The following is a 20,128-nucleotide window of genomic DNA, read 5'->3' on the forward strand; positions in this document are numbered from 1 at the left end:
TTTTTGAGCCCAGTCTCCAGCGGAGCCGCTATTCCCCATGGTCCTTACGGAAGTCCCAGCATCCACTAGGACGTCAGAGAAAATTATAACTCCCTTTTTTTTATTTTTGAAGGAGTATCATCATTTCGGCCATTACCTTGGTAAATACCCTCGGTGCCGGGGACAGACCAACGGCAACGTCTGGAATTGGTAATGACAGTCCTGTACCACAATCCTGAGGTACTCCTGGTGAGGAGGGTAAATGGGGACATGCAGGTAAGCATCCTTGATGTCCAGTGATACCATGTAATCCCCTTCTTCCAGGCTTGCAATAACCGCCCTGAGCGATTCCATTTTGAACTTGAACATTTGTATATAAGTGTTCAAGGATTTCAATTTTAGAATGGGTCTCACCGAACCGACTGGTTTCGGTACCACAAACATTGTGGAATAGTAACCCCGGCCTTGTTGAAGGAGGGGTACCTTGATTATCCCCAGCTGGAAGTACAGCTTGTGAATTGCCGCCAGTACTACCTCCCCTTTCTCCGAGGGCAGCAGGCAAGGCTGATTTGAGGTAACGGCGAGGGGGAGTCGCCTCGAACTCCAGCTTGAATCCCTGTGATACTACTTGCAGAACCCAGGGATCCACCTGTGAGCGAGCCCACTGGTCGCTGAAGTTCCCGAGACGCGCCCCCACCGCACCTGGCTCCACCTGTGGAGCCCCAGCGTCATGCGGCGGACTCAGAGGAAGCGGGGGAAGATTTTTGATCCTGGGAACTGGCTGTCTGGTGCAGCTTTTTACCCTCTTCCCTTGACTCTGTGCAGAAAGGAAGCGCCTTTGACCCGCTTGCTTTTCTGAAGCCGAAAGGGCTGTACCTGATAATACAGTGCTTTCTTAGGCTGTGAGGAAACCGGAGGTAAAAAAATAAGATTTTACTTACCGATAAATCTATTTCTCGTAGTCCGTAGTGGATGCTGGGACTCCGTAAGGACCATGGGGAATAGCGGCTCCGCAGGAGACAGGGCACAAGAATAAAAGCTTTAGGATCAGGTGGTGTGCACTGGCTCCTCCCCCTATGACCCTCCTCCAAGCCTCAGTTAGGATACTGTGCCCGGACGAGCGTACATAATAAGGAAGGATATTGAATCCCGGGTAAGACTCATACCAGCCACACCAATCACACCGTACAACTTGTGATCTGAACCCAGTTAACAGTATGATAACAACGAAGGAGCCTCTGAAAAGATGGCTCACAACAACAATAACCCGATTTAGTTAACAATAACTATGTACAAGTATTGCAGACAATCCGCACTTGGTATGGGCGCCCAGCATCCACTACGGACTACGAGAAATAGATTTATCGGTAAGTAAAATCTTATTTTCTCTGACGTCCTAGTGGATGCTGGGACTCCGTAAGGACCATGGGGATTATACCAAAGCTCCCAAACGGGCGGGAGAGTGCGGATGACTCTGCAGCACCGAATGAGAGAACTCCAGGTCCTCCTCAGCCAGGGTATCAAATTTGTAGAATTTAGCAAACGTGTTTGCCCCTGACCAAGTAGCTGCTCGGCAAAGTTGTAAAGCCGAGACCCCTCGGGCAGCCGCCCAAGATGAGCCCACTTTCATTGTGGAATGGGCTTTCACAGATTTTGGCTGTGGCAGGCCTGCCACAGAATGTGCAAGCTGAATTGTACTACAAATCCAACGAGCAATAGTCTGCTTAGAAGCAGGAGCACCCAGCTTGTTGGGTGCATACAGGATAAACAGCGAGTCAGACTTTCTGACTCCAGCCGTCCTGGAAACATATATTTTCAGGGCCCTGACAACGTCAAGTAACTTGGAGTCCTCCAAGTCCCTAGTAGCCGCAGGCACCACAATAGGTTGGTTCATGTGAAAAGCAGAAACCACCTTAGGGAGAAATTGAGGACGAGTCCTCAATTCTGCCCTGTCAGAATGAAAAATTAAGTAAGGGCTTTTATATGATAAAGCCGCCAATTCTGACACACGCCTGGCTGAAGCCAGGGCTAACAGCATCGTCACCTTCCATGTGAGATATTTTAAGTCCACAGTGGTGAGTGGTTCAAACCAATGTGACTTAAGGAACCTCAAAACAACATTGAGATCCCAAGGTGCCACTGGAGGCACAAAAGGAGGTTGTATATGCAGTACCCCTTTTACAAATGTCTGAACTTCAGGTACTGAAGCCAGTTCTTTCTGGAAGAAAATCGACAGGGCCGAAATTTGAACCTTAATGGACCCTAATTTTAGGCCCATAGACAGTCCTGTTTGCAGGAAATGGAGGAAACGACCCAGTTGAAATTCCTCTGTAGGGGCCTTCTTGGCCTCACACCACGCAACATATTTTCGCCAAATGCGGTGATAATGTTTTGCGGTTACATCCTTCCTGGCTTTGACCAGGGTAGGGATGACTTCATCTGGAATGCCTTTTTCCTTCAGGATCCGGCGTTCAACCGCCATGCCGTCAAACGCAGCCGCGGTAAGTCTTGGAACAGACAAGGCCCCTGTTGGAGCAGGTCCTTTCTTAGAGGTAGAGGCCACGGGTCTTCAATGAGCATCTCTTGAAGTTCCGGGTACCAAGTCCTTCTTGGCCAATCCGGAACCACGAGTATCGTTCTTACTCCTCTCCTTCTTATGATTCTCAGTACTTTTGGTATGAGAGGCAGAGGAGGGAACACATACACTGACTGGTACACCCACGGTGTCACCAGAGCGTCCACCGCTATTGCCTGAGGGTCCCTTGACCTGGCGCAATATCTGTCTAGTTTTTTGTTTAGACGTGACGCCATCATGTCCACCTTTGGTTTTTCCCAACGGTTTACAATCAGGTGGAAGACTTCTGGGTGAAGTCCCCACTCTCCCGGGTGAAGGTCGTGTCTGCTGAGGAAGTCTGCTTCCCAGTTGTCCACTCCCGGAATGAACACTGCTGACAGAGCTATCACATGATTTTCCGCCCAGCGAAGAATCCTTGCAGCTTCTGCCATTGCCCTCCTGCTTCTCGTGCCGCCCTGTCTGTTTACGTGGGCGACTGACGTGATGTTGTCCGATTGGATCAATACCGCCTGACCCTGAAGCAGGGGTTTCGCTTGACTTAGGGCATTGTAAATGGCCCTTAGTTCCAGAATGTTTATATGAAGAGATGTTTCCATGCTTGACCACAAGCCCTGGAAGTTTTTTCCCTGTGTGACTGCCCCCCAGCCTCTCAGGCTGGCGTCCGTGGTCACCAGGACCCAATCCTGAATGCCAAATCTGCGGCCCTCTAGTAGATGAGCACTCTGCAGCCACCACAGAAGAGACACCCTTGTCCTTGTCGACAGGGTTATACGCTGATGCATCTGAAGATGCGATCCGGACCATTTGTCCAGTAGATCCCACTGAAACGTTCTTGCATGGAATCTTCCGAATGGAATCGCTTCTGTAAGAAGCCACCATTTTTCCCAGGACCCTCGTGCACTGATGCACTGACACCTGGCCTGGTTTTAGGAGGTTCCTGACTAGCTCGGATAACTCCCTGGCCTTCTCCTCCGGGAGAAACACCTTTTTCTGGACTGTGTCCAGAATCATTCCTAGGAACAGTAGACGTGTCGTTGGAATCAGCTGCGATTTTGGAATATTTAGGATCCACCCGTGCTGACGTAACACTACCTGAGAGAGTGCTACTCCGACTTCTAACTGTTCCCTGGACCTTGCCCTTATCAGGAGATCGTCCAAGTAAGGGATAATTAAGATGCCTTTTCTTCGAAGAAGAATCATCATTTCGGCCATTACCTTGGTAAAGACCCGAGGTGCCGTGGACAACCCAAACGGCAGCGTCTGAAACTGATAATGACAGTTTTGTACTACAAACCTGAGGTACCCTTGGTGAGACGGGTAGATTGGGACGTGGAGATAAGCATCCTTGATGTCCAGAGACACCATATAGTCCCCTTCTTCCAGGTTTGTTATCACCGCTCTGAGTGATTCCATCTTGAATTTGAACCTCTTTATGTAAGTGTTCAGGGATTTTAGATTTAAAATTGGTCTCACCGAGCCGTCCGGCTTCGGTACCACAAACAGCGTGGAATAATACCCCTTTCCCTGTTGTAGGAGGGGTACCTTGATTATCACCTGCTGGGAATACAGCTTGTGAATGGCTTCCAAAACTGCCTCCCTGTCGGAGGGAGACTTTGGTAGAGCAGACTTCAGGAACCGGCGAGGGGGAAACGCCTCGAATTCCAGTTTGTACCCCTGCGATACCACCTGTAGAATCCAGGGGTCCACTTGCGAGTGAGCCCACTGCGCGTTGAAATTCTTGAAACGGGCCCCCACCATGTCTGAGTCTGCTTGTAAAGCCCCAGCGTCATGCTGAAGACTTGGCAGAAGCAGGGGAGGGCTTCTGCTCCTGGGAAGCGGCTGCATGGTGCAGTCTTTTTCCCCTTCCTCTGCCCCGGGGCAGGAAGGAATGGCCTTTAGCTCGCTTGTACTTATGGGAACGAAAGGACTGAGTTTGAAAAGACGGTGTCTTTTTCTGCTGATGTGAAGTGACCTGAGGTAAAAAGGTGGATTTTCCAGCCGTTGCCGTGGCCACCAGGTCCGATAGACCAGCCCCAAATAACTCCTCCCCTTTATACGGCAATACTTCCATATGTCGTTTGGAATCCGCATCGCCTAACCACTGTCGCGTCCATAACGCTCTTCTGGCAGAAATGGACATAGCACTTACTCTTGATGCCAGGGTGCAAATATCCCTCTGTGCATCACGCATATATAGTAATGCATCCTTCAAATGCTCTATAGTTAACAGTATATTGTCCCTATCCAGGGTATCAATATTTTCAGACAGGGAATCCGACCACGCGACGCCAGCACTGCACATCCAGGCTGAAGCGATTGCTGGTCGCAGTATAACACCAGTATGTGTGTATATACTTTTAAGAATATTTTCCAGCCTTCTATCTGCTGGTTCTTTGAGGGTGGCCGTATCAGGAGACGGTAACGCTACTTGTTTAGATAAACGTGTGAGCGCCTTATCTACCCTAGGGGGTGTTTCCCAACGTGTCCTAACCTCTAACGGGAAAGGATATAGTGCCAATAATTTTTTTAGAAATTAGCAGTTTTTTGTCGGGGGAAACCCACGCTTTATCACACACCTCATTTAACTCATCTGACTCAGGGAAAACTATTGGTAGTTTTTTCACACCCCACATAATACCCTTCTTTGTGGTACTTGTAGTGTCAGAAATGTTCAATGCTTCCTTCATTGCCGTGATCATGTAACGTGTGGCCCTACTGGACATTACGTTTGTCTCCTCACCGTCGACACTAGACTCAGTATCTGTGTCTGGGTCTGTGTCGACCCACTGAGGTAACGGGCGTTTTAGGGCCCCTGACGGTGTCTGAGACGCCTGGACAGGCACTAATTGATTTGCCGGCTGTCTCATGTCATCAACCGTTCTTTGCAAAGTGCTGACATTATAACTTAATTCTTTAAATACGATCATCCAGTCAGGTGTCGACTCCCTAGGGGGTGACATCACTAACCCAGGCAATTGCTCCGCCTCCACATCATTTTCCTCCTCATACATGTCGACACACACGTACCGACACACAGCACACACACCGGGTATGCTCTGATAGAGGACAGGACCCCACAAGCCCTTTGGAGAGACAGAGGGAGAGTCTGCCAGCACACACCAAGCGCTATATATATATACAGGGATAACCTTATATAAGTGTTATTCCCTTATAGCTGCTGTTTATATAGTTTTTAGCTGCCAATAGTGCCCCCCCTTCTCTTTTTTACCCTGATTCAGTAGCAAGTCTGCAGGGGAGAGTCAGGGAGCCGTCCTTCCAGCGGAGCTGTGAGGGAAAATGGCGCTTGTGTGCTGAGGAGATAGGCTCCGCCCCTTCACGACGTCCTTATCTCCCGCTTTTTCTGTAAAAAATGGCAGGGGTTAAAATACATCCATATAGCCCCAGAGCTATATGTGATGTATTCTTTAGCCAATCTAAGGTATATCATGTTATATTGCGTCTCAGGGCGCTCCCCAACAGCGCCCTGCACCCTCAGTGACCGGAGTGTGAAGTGTGCTGAGAGCAATGGCGCACAGCTGCAGTGCTGTGCGCTACCTTAGTCTGAAGACAGGATCGTCTTCTGCCGCCGATTTCACCGGACCTCTTCGCTCTTCTGGCTCTGTAAGGGGGACGGCGGCGCGGCTCCGGGACCCATCAAGGCTGAACCTGTGATCGTCCCTCTGGAGCTAATGTCCAGTAGCCTAAGAAACCCGATCCACTCTGCACGCAGGTGAGTCCGTTTCTTCTCCCCTTAGTCCCACGATGCAGTGAGCCTGTTGCCAGCAGGACTCACTGAAAATAAAAAACCTAAAATATACTTTTATTCTAAGCAGCTCAGGAGAGCCACCTAGCCTGCACCCTTCTCGTTCGGGCACAAAAATCTAACTGAGGCTTGGAGGAGGGTCATAGGGGGAGGAGCCAGTGCACACCACCTGATCCTAAAGCTTTTATTCTTGTGCCCTGTCTCCTGCGGAGCCGCTATTCCCCATGGTCCTTACGGAGTCCCAGCATCCACTAGGACGTCAGAGAAAAATGTTCTACCCAGCTGTTGCTGTGGATACGAGGTCCCAGAGACCATCCCCAAACAATTCCTCACCCTTATAAGGCAGATGTGCCTTTTAAAGTCAGCATCACCTGTCCACTGCCGGGTCCCTAACACCCTCCTGGCAGAATGGACATTGCATTAATTCTGGATGCCAGCCGGCAAATATCCCTCTTTGCATCCCTCATATATAAGACTACGTCTTTTAATATGCACTATGGTTAGCCAAATAGTATCCCTGTCCTGACAGGGTAACAGACCCCGCTGCAGAAGCACTATCCATGCTGAGGCAATTGCAGGTCTCAGTATAGTACCTGAGTGTGTATATACAGACTTCAGGATAGCCTCCTGTTTTTTATCAGCAGGCTCCTTCAAAGTGGCCGTATCCTAAGACGCCAGTGCCACCTTTTTTGACAAACGTGTGAGCGCCTTATCCACCCTAGGGGATATCTCCCAACGTGACCTATCCACTGGCGGGAAAGGGTACGCCATCAGTAACTTTTAGAAATTACCAGTTTCTTATCGGGGGAACCCACGCCTCTTCACACACTTCATTCACTCATCTGATGGGGGAACAAAACACTGGTTGCTTTTTCTCCCCAAACATAAAACCCCTGTTTTGTGGTACTCGGGTTAATGTCAGAAATGTGTAATACATTTTTCATTGCCGAGCTCATGCAACGGATGTTCCTAGTGGATTGTGTATATGTCTCAACCTCGTCGACACTGGAGTCAGACTCCGTGTCGACATCTGTGTCTGCCATATGAGGTAGCGGGCGTTTTTTGAGCCCCTGATGGCCTTTGAGACGCCTGGGCAGGCGCGGGCTGAGAAGCCGGCTGTCCCACAGCTGTTACGTCATCCAGCCTTTTATGTAAGGAGTTGACACTGTCGGTTAATACCTTCCACCTATCCATCCACTCTGGTGTCGGCCCCACAGGGGGCGACATCACATTTATTGGCATCTGCTCCGCCTTCCACGTAACCTTCCTCATCAAACATGTCGACACAGCCATACCGACACACTGCACACACACAGGGAATGCTCTGACTGAGGACAGGACCCCACAAAGTCCTTTGGGGAGACAGAGAGAGAGTATGCCAGCACACACCAAAGCGCTATATAATACAGGGATTCACACTACCCACAGTGATTTTTCCCTTATAGCTGCTATAATACACAATTTTGCGCCTAAATTTAGTGCCCCCCCCCCCCTCTCTTTTTAACCATTTGAGCCTGAAAACTACAGGGGAGAGCCTGGGGAGCTGTCTTCCAGCTGCACTGTGAAGAGAAAATGGCGCCAGTGTGCTGAGGGAGATACCCCCGCCCCTTTTTCGGCTGACTTTCTCCCGCTTTTTATGGATCTCTGGCAGGGGTATTTTTCACATATATAGCCTCTAGGACTATATATTGTGATTAATTTGCCAGCCAAGGTGTTAATATTGCTGCTCAGGGCGCCCCCCCCCCCCCCCCCAGCGCCCTGCACCCATCAGTGACCGGAGTGTGAGGTGTGCATGAGGAGCAATGGCGCACAGCTGCAGTGCTGTGCGCTACCTTGTTGAAGACCGAAGTCTTCTGCCGCCGATTTTCAGGACCATCTTCATGCTTCTGGCTCTGTAAGGGGGACGGCGGCGCGGCTCCGGGACCGAACGATCGAGGTAGGGTCCTGTGTTCGATCCCTCTGGAGCTAATGGTGTCCAGTAGCCTAAGAAGCCCAAACTAGCTCCAATCAGGTAGGTTCGCTTCTTCTCCCCTTAGTCCCTCGTAGCAGTGAGTCTGTTGCCAGCAGATCTCACTGAAAATAAAAAACCTAAAATATACTTTCTTTTCTAGGAGCTCAGGAAAGCCCCTAGTGTGCATCCAGCTCAGCCGGGCACAAGATTCTAACTGAGGTCTGGAGGAGGGTCATAGGGGGAGGAGCCAGTGCACACCAGGTAGTCCTAAAGCTTTCTTTAGTTGTGCCCAGTCTCCTGCGGAGCCGCTATTCCCCATGGTCCTTACGGAGTCCCAGCATCCACTTAGGACGTCAGAGAAATATAGCACCAATTGTCTGTGCCCACCCCCCCCCCCACCCCTCCGTTTTGCTCCCTGTACTTGTTAAGAAGAGTGGAGGTCCGGGCCAGCATCTCTGCATGCTCTGTGAAGAGAGAAAATGGCGCTGGTAAGCTGTGCGGGCTAAGCTACGCCCCCACCCGGCGCGCTGTAGTCCCGCTCAAATTTAAATAATTATACTGGCGGGGGTCCTATATGTAGTGCCTAGGCACTGATAACATACTTTTGCCAGTGTAAAAACTCCAGTAACTTGCTGCCCAGGGCGCCCCCCCTGCGAGTGCCGTTGGTGTGTGTGTGGGAGCATGGAGCGCAGCGCGACCGCTGCGCTGTACCTCCGTTACTTAAGTCTTCTGCCGTCACTGAAGTCTTCTGTCTACTGTATACTCACCCGGCTTCTTTCTTCTGGCTTCTGTGAGGGGGTTGACGGCGCAGCTCCGGGAACAAGCAGCTAGGCGCACCAAGTGATCGAACCCTCTGTAGCTAATGGTGTCCAGTAGCCTAAGAAGCAGAGCCTTTAACTCAGAAGAAGTAGGTCTGACTTCTCTCCCCTCAGTCCCACGATGCAGGGAGCCTGCAGCCAGCAGGTCTCCCAGAAAATAAAAAACCTAACATAAAGTCTTTTCAGAGAAACTCCCCTAGTGTGTGTCCAGTCTCTCTGGGCACAGAATCTAACTGAGGTCTGGAGGAGGGGCATAGAGGGAGGAGCCAGTTCACACTCATTCAAAGTCTTATAGTGTGCCCATGTCTCCTGCGGATCCCGTCTATAACCCATGGTTCTTTTGGAGACCCCAGCATCCTCTAGGACGTAAATAAGATTTTACTCACCGGTAAATCTATTTCTCGTAGTCCGTAGTGGATGCTGGGAACTCCGTAAGGACCATGGGGAATAGACGGGCTCCGCAGGAGACTGGGCACTCTAAAAGAAAGATTAGGTACTATCTGGTGTGCACTGGCTCCTCCCTCTATGCCCCTCCTCCAGACCTCAGTTAGGATACTGTGCCCGGAAGAGCTGACACAATAAGGAAGGATTTTGAATCCCGGGTAAGACTCATACCAGCCACACCAATCACACCGTATAACTCGTGATACTATACCCAGTTAACAGTATGAAATATAACTGAGCCTCTCAACAGATGGCTCAACAATAACCCTATAGTTAGGCAATAACTATATACAAGTATTGCAGACAATCCGCACTTGGGATGGGCGCCCAGCATCCACTACGGACTACAAGAAATAGATTTACCGGTGAGTAAAATCTTATTTTCTCTGACGTCCTAGTGGATGCTGGGAACTCCGTAAGGACCATGGGGATTATACCAAAGCTCCCAAACGGGCAGGAGAGTGCGGATGACTCTGCAGCACCGAATGAGAGAGCTCAAGGTCCTCCTCAGCCAGGGTATCAATTTTGTAGAATTTAGCAAACGTGTTTGCCCCTGACCAAGTTGCAGCTCGGCAAAGTTGTAAAGCCGAGACCCCTCGGGCAGCCGCCCAAGATGAGCCCACTTTCCTTGTGGAATGGGCTTTTACTGATTTAGGATGCGGCAATCCAGCCGCAGAATGCGCCAGCTGAATTGTGCTACAAATCCAGCGAGCAATAGTCTGCTTAGAAGCAGGAGCACCTAGTTTGTTGGGTGGATACAGGATAAAAAGCGAGTCAGTTTTCCTGACTCCAGCCGTCCTGGAAACATAAATTTTCAAGGCCCTGACTACGTCCAGTAACTTGGAATCTTCCAAGTCCCTAGTAGCCGCAGGCACTACAATAGGTTGGTTCAAGTGAAAAGCTGATACCACCTTAGGGAGAAACTGGGGACGAGTCCTCAATTCTGCCCTATCCATATGGAAAATCAGATAAGGGCTTTTACATGACAAAGCCGCCAATTCTGACACACGCCTGGCCGAAGCTAAGGCCAATAACATGACCACTTTCCACGTGAGATATTTCAGATCCACAGTTTTAAGTGGCTCAAACCAATGTGATTTCAGGAAACTCAACACCACGTTGAGATCCCAAGGTGCCACAGGAGGCACAAAAGGGGGCTGAATATGTAGCACACCCTTTACAAATGTCTGAACTTCAGGCAGTGAAGCCAGTTCTTTCTGGAAGAAAATCGACAGAGCCGAAATCTGGACCTTAATGGAACCCAATTTTAGGCCCATAGTCACTTCTGACTGTAGGAAGTGCAGAAAACGACCCAGCTGAAATTCCTCAGTAGGGGCCTTCCTGGCCTCACACCACGCAACATATTTTCGCCAAATACGGTGATAATGGTTTGCGGTTACTTCTTTTCTAGCTTTTATCAGCGTAGGAATGACTTCCTCCGGAATACCCTTTTCCTTTAGGATCCGGAATTCAACCGCCATGCCGTCAAACGCAGCCGCGGTAAGTCTTGGAACAGACAGGGCCCCTGCTGTAGCAGATCCTGTCTGAGCGGTAGAGGCCATGGGTCCCCTGATATCATTTCTTGAAGTTCTGGGTACCAAGCTCTTCTTGGCCAATCCGGAACCACGAGTATCGTTCTTACTCCTCGCCTTCTTATAATTCTCAGTACCTTTGGTATTAGAGGCAGAGGAGGGAACACATAAACCGACTGGTACACCCACGGTGTCACTAGAGCGTCCACAGCTATCGCCTGAGGGTCCCATGATCTGGCGCAATATCTCTTTAGCTTTTTGTTGAGGCGGGACGCCATCATGTCCACCTGTGGCCTTTCCCAACGGTTTACCAACAGTTGGAAGACTTCTGGATGAAGTCCCCACTCTCCCGGGTGTAGGTCGTGTCTGCTGAGGAAGTCTGCTTCCCAGTTGTCCACTCCCGGAATGAACACTGCTGACAGTGCTAAAACGTGATTTTCCGCCCATCGGAGAATCCTTGTGGCTTCTGCCATCGCCATCCTGCTTCTTGTGCAGCCCTGTCGGTTTACATGGGCGACTGCCGTGATGTTGTCTGATTGGATCAGTACCGGCTGGTTTTGAAGCAGGGGCCTTGCCTGACTTAGGGCATTGTAAATGGCCCTCAGTTCCAGAATATTTATGTGTAGGGACGACTCCTGACTTGACCAAAGTCCTTGGAAATTTCTTCCCTGTGTGACTGCCCCCCAGCCTCGAAGGCTGGCATCCGTGGTCACCAGGACCCAGTCCTGTATGCCGAATGTGCGGCCCTCTAGAAGATGAGCACTCTGCAGCCACCACAGCAGAGACACCCTGGTCCTTGGAGACAGGGTTATCAGCCGATGCATCTGAAGATGCGATCCCGACCACTTGTCCAAGAGGTCCTACTGAAAGGTTCTTGCATGGAACCTGCCGAATGGAATTGCTTCGTAAGAAGCTACCATTTTTCCGAGGACTCGGGTGCAGTGATGCACCGATACCTGTTTTGGTTTCAGGAGGTCTCTGACTAGAGATGACAGCTCCTTGGCTTTCTCCTGCGGGAGAAACACTTTTTTCTGTTCTGTGTCCAGAACCATCCCCAGGAACAGTAGGCATGTGGAAGGAACCAGCTGTGACTTTGGAATGTTTAGAATCCATCAGTGCTGTTGTAGCACCTCCCGAGATAGTGCTACTCCGACCAACAACTGCTCCTTGGACCTCGCCTTTATAAGGAGATCGTCCAAGTACGGGATAATTAAAACTCCCTTTTTTCGAAGGAGTATCATCATTTCTGCCATTACCTTGGTAAACACCCTCGGTGCCGTGGACAGTCCAAACGGCAGTGTCTGGAATTGGTAATGGCAATCCTGTACCACAAATCTGAGGAACTCCTGGTGAGGATGGTAAAGGGGGACATGCAGGTAAGCATCCTTGATATCCCCCTCGTCTAGGCTTGCAATAACCGCCCTGAGCGATTCCATCTTGAACTTGAATTTTTTTATGTATGTGTTCAAGGATTTCAAATTTAAAATGGGTCTCACCGAACCGTCCGGTTTCGGTACCACAAACAGTGTTGAAGTAGGGGCACCTTGACTATCACCTGCTGGGAATACAGCTTGTGAATTGCCTCTAGCACAGCGTCCCTGCCCGAGGGAGTTGTCGGCAAGGCAGATTTGAGGAAACGGCGGGGGGGAGGCGCCTCGAATTCCAGCTTGTACCCCTGAGATACTACTTGAAGGATCCAGGGATCCACCTGTGAGGGAGCCCACTGATCGCTGACATTTTTGAGGCGGCCCCCCACCGTACCTGGCTCCGCCTGTGGAGCCCCACCGTCATGCGGCGGACTTGGAAGAAGCGGGGGAGGACTTTTGTTCCTGGGAACCTGCTGTTTGTTGCAGCTTTTTTCCCCTACCTCTGCCTCTGGACAGAAAGGACCCGCCTTTTCCCCGCCTGTTTTTCTGGGGTCGAAAGGACTGTACCTGATAATACGGCGCTTTCTTAGGCTGTGAGGGGACATGGGGCAAAAATGCTGACTTCCCAGCTGTTGCTGTGGAAACTAGGTCTGAGAGACCATCCCCGAATAACTCCTCACCCTTATAAGGCAAAACTTCCATGTGCCTTTTCGAATCTGCATCCCCTGTCCACTGCCGAGTCCATAAGCCTCTCCTAGCAGAGATGGACAGAGCACTTATTTTAGATGCCAGTCGGCAGATCTCCCTCTGTGCATCTCTCATGTATAAGACTGAGTCTTTTATATGCTCTACGGTTAGCAGAATAGTGTCCCTGTCTAGGGTGTCAATATTTTCCGACAGGGAATCTGACCACGCAGCTGCAGCGCTGCACATCCATGCTGAAGCAATCGCTGGTCTCAGTATAATGCCTGAGTGTGTATATACAGACTTCAGGATCGCCTCCTGCTTTCTATCAGCAGGCTCCTTTAGGGCGGCCGTATCCGGAGACGGTAGTGCCACCTTTTTTGACAAGCGTGTGAGCGCTTTATCCACCCTAGGGGGTGTTTCCCAACGTGACCTATCCTCTGGCGAGAAAGGGAACGCCATTAGTAACTTTTTAGAAATTACCAATTTTTTATCGGGGGAAGCCCACGCTTCTTCACACACTTCATTTAATTCTTCAGATGGGGGAAAAACTATTGGTAGTTTTTTCTCCCCAAACATAATACCCTTTTTTGAGGTACCTGGGTTTATATCAGAAATGTGTAATACCTCTTTCATTGCCTCAATCATGCAACGAATGGCCCTAGTGGACATTAAATTAAACTCTTCGTCGTCGACACTGGTATCAGTATCCGTGTCGACATCTGTGTCTGCCATCTGAGGTAGCGGGCGCTTTAGAGCCCCTGATGGCCTTTGAGACGTCTGGGCAGGCACGAGCTGAGAAGCCGGTTGTCCCGCATTTGGCATGTCGTCAAATTTTTTATGTAAGGAGTTGACACTTGCACGTAATTCCTTCCATAAGTCCATCCACTCAGGTGTCTGCCCCGCAGGGGGTGACATCACATTTATAGGCATCTGCTCTGCCTCCACATAAGCCTCCTCATCAAACATGTCGACACAGCCGTACCGACACACCGCACACACACAGGGAATGCTCTGACAGAGGACAGGACCCCACAAAATGTCCTTTGGGGAGACAGAGAGAGAGTATGCCAGCACACACCAGAGCGCTATATAATACAGGGACTAACTGAATTATATCCCCTTATAGCTGCTATAATTTATATACTGCGCCTAAATTTAGTGCCCCCCCTCTCTTTTTTACCCTTCTGTAGTGCAGACTGCAGGGGAGAGCCAGGGAGCTTCCTTCCAGCGGAGCTGTGAGGGAGAAATGGCGCCAGTGTGATGAGGGAGATAGCTCCGCCCCTTTTTCGGCAGACTTTTCTCCCGCTTTTTTATGGAATCTGGCAGGGGTATTTATCACATATATAGCCTCTGGGGCTATATATTGTGATTATTTTGCCAGCCAAGGTCTAATTATTGCTGCTCAGGGCGCCCCCCCCAGCGCCCTGCACCCATCAGTGACCGGAGTGTGAGGTGTACAAGAGGAGCAATGGCGCACAGCTGCAGTGCTGTGCGCTACCTTGGTGAAGACTGAAGTCTTCTGCCGCCGATTTTTCCGGACCTCTTCTAGCTTCTGGCTCTGTAAGGGGGACAGCGGCGCGGCTCCGGGAACGAACACCAAGGACGGGTCCTGCGGTCGATCCCTCTGGAGCTAATGGTGTCCAGTAGCCTAAGAAGCCCAAGCTAGCTGCAAGCAGGTAGGTTCGCTTCTTCTCCCCTTAGTCCCTCGTTGCAGTGAGCCTGTTGCCAGCAGGTCTCACTGTAAAATAAAAAACCTAAAATATACTTTCTTTCTAGGAGCTCAGGAGAGCCCCTAGTGTGCATCCAGCTCGGCAGGGCACAGAAATCTAACTGAGGTCTGGAGGAGGGGCATAGAGGGAGGAGCCAGTGCACACCAGATAGTACCTAATCTTTCTTTTAGAGTGCCCAGTCTCCTGCGGAGCCCGTCTATTCCCCATGGTCCTTACGGAGTTCCCAGCATCCACTAGGACGTCAGAGAAAGAGAAATTCTGATACTCTAGGGCGCTGTTATTCCCAAAAAAATCGGGAACCACTGTTATGACCCATAAGTTAAATATTATTTCTCCTTTTATAAACGTCAACCAATACCACTTGCCTCCTTTATTTTCAAGTTCCAGGTACCAATAACTAGTTTTCTACATTATCCTAAAAACTTGTTGCAGGAAATTCTCGGCCCCCACACTTCAGATTCTATTCTGCCAGTGCCAAGCTCTTTCTGATTTTAATTGATTATCTACAGTATGCACAATAGCTTTCAAAACCAACACTGCTCAGCCATCCAGCAATAAAGTCCCATTATGCTACTCAAGCATCGAGAGCATGACTGAAATGGCTTCCGACCTAAAGCTATGAATTAAACTGACCACTTACAGCAGGCATTCCCAACCTTGGTTCCCAAGGCACATTAATTCCCCTTTTACACCGAGCTTTTGACCCGAGTTATTGCTGGGTCTACCCAGGTCACAGCTTGGTGTAAAAGGATCCATGAAAAATAACTCAGGTCGACTGACCAGGGATTCTGACCCTGGTAGCTACCAGGGTTGGGCCCAGGTAACGATGCAGTGTAAACAGCTTGACATGAGTAATCTGACCCGGGTTATGCTTAAAAGCTGCTGATTGGCTGTGTATGCAGAGGTCCGCCTCAAGGAAGGGTCTGTGATACCCCTTTCACACCACACAAATAACCCGATGTGCCGGGTCGACACGGGTCACTGTGTGGTGTGAAAGCAACATGGTGAAAATCCCAGGTCGCCTGACCCAGTAATTCAACCCAGGAATAAAGCAGTGTTATTCCCGGGTTGAATTCCGGGTCAGTGGCAGCGTAAATGGGTTCCTGGGTCGATGCGACGGGACCCGTTCACTAGATAGGGAGCCCCGCTGCCGGCTCCGCCGCCCCCCGCCGTTATGGCAACCAGTTAGCTGTGGACCAGTTGAGGACGCTTTGGACCTTTTGGGAGCCCTACTTTTGTGAAAAAGTCTCTCGGAGCCAGATGCAGGGTATTTCCCAGGAGTACCTTGCACCAATCACACCTGCAGCTCCGACTCCAACATTAGTAGGATTAATTCCATTTTTTGGCTTTCCATCTGGCCCATACCAACTGTGTTGATTTTATGTAGTTGTAAATGTGTAAGTCTGTGTCAGTATTGTGCAATAAATCTGTAAAAAATTTTACTTTGACCACCCGTCTATTCAGACACTTACATCATTCATTGCCACACTCACCCCCAGAATAAAAGGGGTGGGGTCACAGATCCATGACCAGCGCCAATAGGAGAAATCACCACCACTTTTTCCTGCTTTGTATTAGGAAGCTCAATAGGGGAGCTCCAGACTTTCTCCTGGGCCAGCTTAAGGTTTCTTCGCGTAGCTATTTCATCTCACTTTCTACACAGGTTTAAGTGATATCCATGCTTGAGCACAGGTGACTTAATGAGTACCCTAGTTATTTTGATTTAACCATCTGTGCTGAAGACAGAATATCACTTAAACCTGCGCTGTTGGTGTGCCTTGAGGACCAATTTTGGGAATGCCTGACATACAGTATATAGTAATATGGGAACTTACATCCGCTGCATCCCCCTGTCCATTCAAATTCCTCTGTCTCTGCATTCTTGATGCAGTTAGTCCTCTTTCCAAAGATAGGTGCAGTCTGAACAACTGAACTTCAATTTCACTTTACACCACACTCTTTCTGGAAGAAAAGGAATATGCATAAGGCTTTTTTTTTTTAATATTTAATCTTAAATCTACTTTGCTCTTTGTGAACTAACACTGTGAGGTCAATCCAATTACCCGCGAAGGGCGTGAGTTGAGATTGCAGCGCACGTAACTGTCAGAAACGGCACCCGAACTTGCACACCCCTCACAGCCCCTTCTAGTACCCAACTCGCACATTTTTGCTGGCAGCCCTATGGGACTGGGAACAAAAAACTATGAGTCGGTGGTACCATAAGTGCGGCATACAGGTGCACTTATTTGCGCCCACAAAAACATCACGGTAATTGGATTGATGTAAACAGCATGGAGAGTCAGTCTTAAACTGCAATTAGGAGCTAATACTCAGAACTCCTCCAAAATCCAAATAACAAAAAATCTATTAGCTATACAGCATTGTCAGGACAGCTGCAGGATACAATATCTGGTTAATTTACTTCCATACAGGTATGTTTATGCGTGTTCAGTAAATACGGTCAACAAAGGAATTAAAAATTTCTGATTTATCAAGTGGGTTTATTAACCAGGACATAAAAACATCAAATTGCAGTTATGAACTGATGGCAGAACTAATGCGTGCAATTCCTCTAAAAACAAGAAATAAAACTGAGGCATCATTAAATAGTAGTTTATTGTATCCCCAGCAATGCTTTTCAATAGTTAATTAATAGGTAATTTCCAATTCAGGTTGGCATGCTGTAAAATAGAGATCTTGTAGCACAGCACACTTGTTTTTGGGGCCCCTGCATCCCTCAAAGGCAGGTACAAGCCGGTTGGCAATTGGCTCATCCCCCCAGTGTCTATCCTGCCTCATCCTCAACTGCCCCAGGTTCACGCTCACCGATGTCGCTCTAGCACCATACTTGCCATACTGCAGAACCTTATCTGCCATGTTTCTAGCCTCATCCCCGTATCTCTCCATCTCCAGCCATCAACTCAGTTCCCCTGTGTCTCTGAAGGTAAGTACACACTAGGTGATGTGCTCTTTGAGTGACATCACCTAGTGTGTCCCCTCCACTCCCGGGCCGCTCAACGGCGGGCATACACACTGCTAGCGATATCGCACAGTGACGTCATGCTGAGGCCAGGCTTTACATGCAGCTTTGGACGATAAGTCCAAATTGAGCTGCATGTTAACGACCCGCTGGGCCGCGCGTAAGCAGTCGTCAGCTGCATACACATTGGGCGATATAGTAAACGGTATTGCTCAGGAGGGAGAAAATGAGTGATAACGTTTACTAGAAAGCTAAAAGTGTATGAACCTTCAAGGCGGGTCTACACTAGCCAATGTTTAAATGCTGGCGGTGAACAACTATATCATTGAATGATTTAGCATTCAACGATATAGCGCATACACACTGAACGTTATCGTTCAACAATAACAATAAGTCACTGTCGGCATTTCCGGACGTGCAGCTCAGCCCGACATTGACGGATTGCGCTGTATGTCAGATCAATACGGGTGATCGCTGAACGACGTGCGGGAGCATGCATCTTTCATCAATAATACCCCATACACACTAGATGATATCACGCTAAAAATAAATAAGGACATAAATGCCGTTATCGTTTATCTTTTAGGCAGACATCGCCTAGTTAGTACCCCCCTTATGGCTCACATCCCCAGTGCCTTTCATCCTCAACCGCTCCTGTTTCAGCCTCATCCCCCATTTTGTTTTTCAATCTCTCACCTTCAGCCTCACCCCAACTCCCACCCGAGTTTTTATTCCCCATTCCCCTGTGCGTCTCCATCGCATCCCCCTGGGGATCCCCAGCCTCGTGTCTTCTGCTCCCCTTCCCTCCCCCGCGTCACTTCATTTACAGTGCCCATAACCCCCGCCCGACCGGTGTCTCTCCAGCTTCGACCACAATTACATACAGCCGCCGGCGGATCCTCTTTTGCGAGCAGCCCGGCTCTTCTCCGATCCGGCGGCGTGACGTCATGTCGTCACGCGCGCTACGCCGGCAACTGACAAAAAACTTTATTGCACCTGCCGCCCTTACCTGCTCCCTCTCCCATCCTGTTCACTGCTCCATACTGCGTTTAGGGCGCGCAGGCCAGTGGGACGGAGGAACATAACTAAAATCACGTACAGCTCAGAGGGGTGACATACTAAGGCACACGTTTTTACCCAATAAAAAATACATAAATACAATTTCTCTGACGTCCTAAATGGATGCTGGGACTCCGTAAGGACCATGGGGAATAGCGGCTCCGCAGGAGACTGGGCACAACTAAAGAAAGCTTTAGGACTACCTGGTGTGCACTGGCTCCTCCCACTATGACCCTCCTCCAGACCTCAGTTAGAATCTTGTGCCCGGCAGAGCTGGATGCACACTAGGGGCTCTCCTGAGCTCCTAGAAAGAAAGTATATTTTAGGTTTTTTATTTTACAGTGAGATCTGCTGGCAACAGACTCACTGCAGCGAGGGACTAAGGGGTGAAGAAGCGAACCTACCTAACTGGTGGTAGCTTGGGCTTCTTAGGCTACTGGACACCATTAGCTCCAGAGGGATCGACCACAGGACCCGACCTCGATGTTCGGTCCCGGAGCCGCGCCGCCGGCCCCCTTACAGAGCCAGAAGCAAGAAGTGTTCCGGAAAATCGGCGGCAGAAGACTTCTGTCTTCAACAAGGTAGCGCACAGCACTGCAGCTGTGCGCCATTGCTCCTCATGCACACCTCACACTCCGGTCACTGATGGGTGCAGGGCGCTGGGGGAGGGCGCCCTGAGGGCAATAAAATACACCTTGGCTGGCAAATCATCATAATATATAGTCCCAGGGCTATATATGTGATAAATTACCCCTGCCAGAATCCATGAAAAAAGCGGGAGAAAAGTCAGCCGAAAAAGGGGCGGGGCTATCTCCCTCAGCACACTGGCGCCATTTTTTCTTCACAGTGCAGCTGGAAGACAGCTCCCCAGGCTCTCCCCTGTAGTTTTCAGGCTCAAAGGGTTAAAAAGAGAGGGGGGGCACTAAATTTAGGCAAATATGTGTATACAAGCAGCTATTGGGGGAAAAATCACTCAGTTATAGTGTTAATCCCTGCATTATATAGCGCTCTGGTGTGTGCTGGCATACTCTCTCTCTGTCTCCCCAAAGGACTTTGTGGGGTCCTGTCCTCAGTCAGAGCATTCCCTGTGTGTGTGCGGTGTGTCGGTACGGCTGTGTCGACATGTTGGATGAGGAAGGTTACGTGGAGGCGGAGCAGAGGCCGATAAATGGGATGTCGCCCCCTGTGGGGCCGACACCAGTGTGGATGGATAGGTGAAAGGTATTAACCGACAATGTCAACT

The 20,128-nt window shown here is 49.7% G+C and overlaps 1 protein-coding gene across 4 annotated transcripts in view; it reads right to left on the reverse strand.

Annotated features, from left to right (window-relative positions):
- RBM46 (RNA binding motif protein 46) overlaps window positions 1-18,904 on the reverse strand; it is a 329,232-nt gene extending 310,328 nt beyond the window's left edge. The window contains exons 1-2 of one of the 4 annotated variants that reach the window (XM_063920507.1): window positions 18,836-18,904; window positions 16,682-16,808 (exon numbers count right to left, since the gene is read on the reverse strand). In XM_063920507.1, coding sequence (XP_063776577.1) covers window positions 16,682-16,726 — 45 coding nt within the window. In that variant the 5' untranslated portion in view covers window positions 16,727-16,808; window positions 18,836-18,904. The other 3 variants (XM_063920504.1, XM_063920505.1, XM_063920506.1) reach the window with 3 other exon arrangements.
- Window positions 18,905-20,128: the final 1,224 nt, after the last annotated feature.

The sequence above is a fragment of the Pseudophryne corroboree genome, chromosome 1 (genome assembly GCF_028390025.1).
Source record: "Pseudophryne corroboree isolate aPseCor3 chromosome 1, aPseCor3.hap2, whole genome shotgun sequence".
Classification (NCBI taxonomy): Eukaryota; Metazoa; Chordata; class Amphibia; order Anura; family Myobatrachidae; genus Pseudophryne; species Pseudophryne corroboree.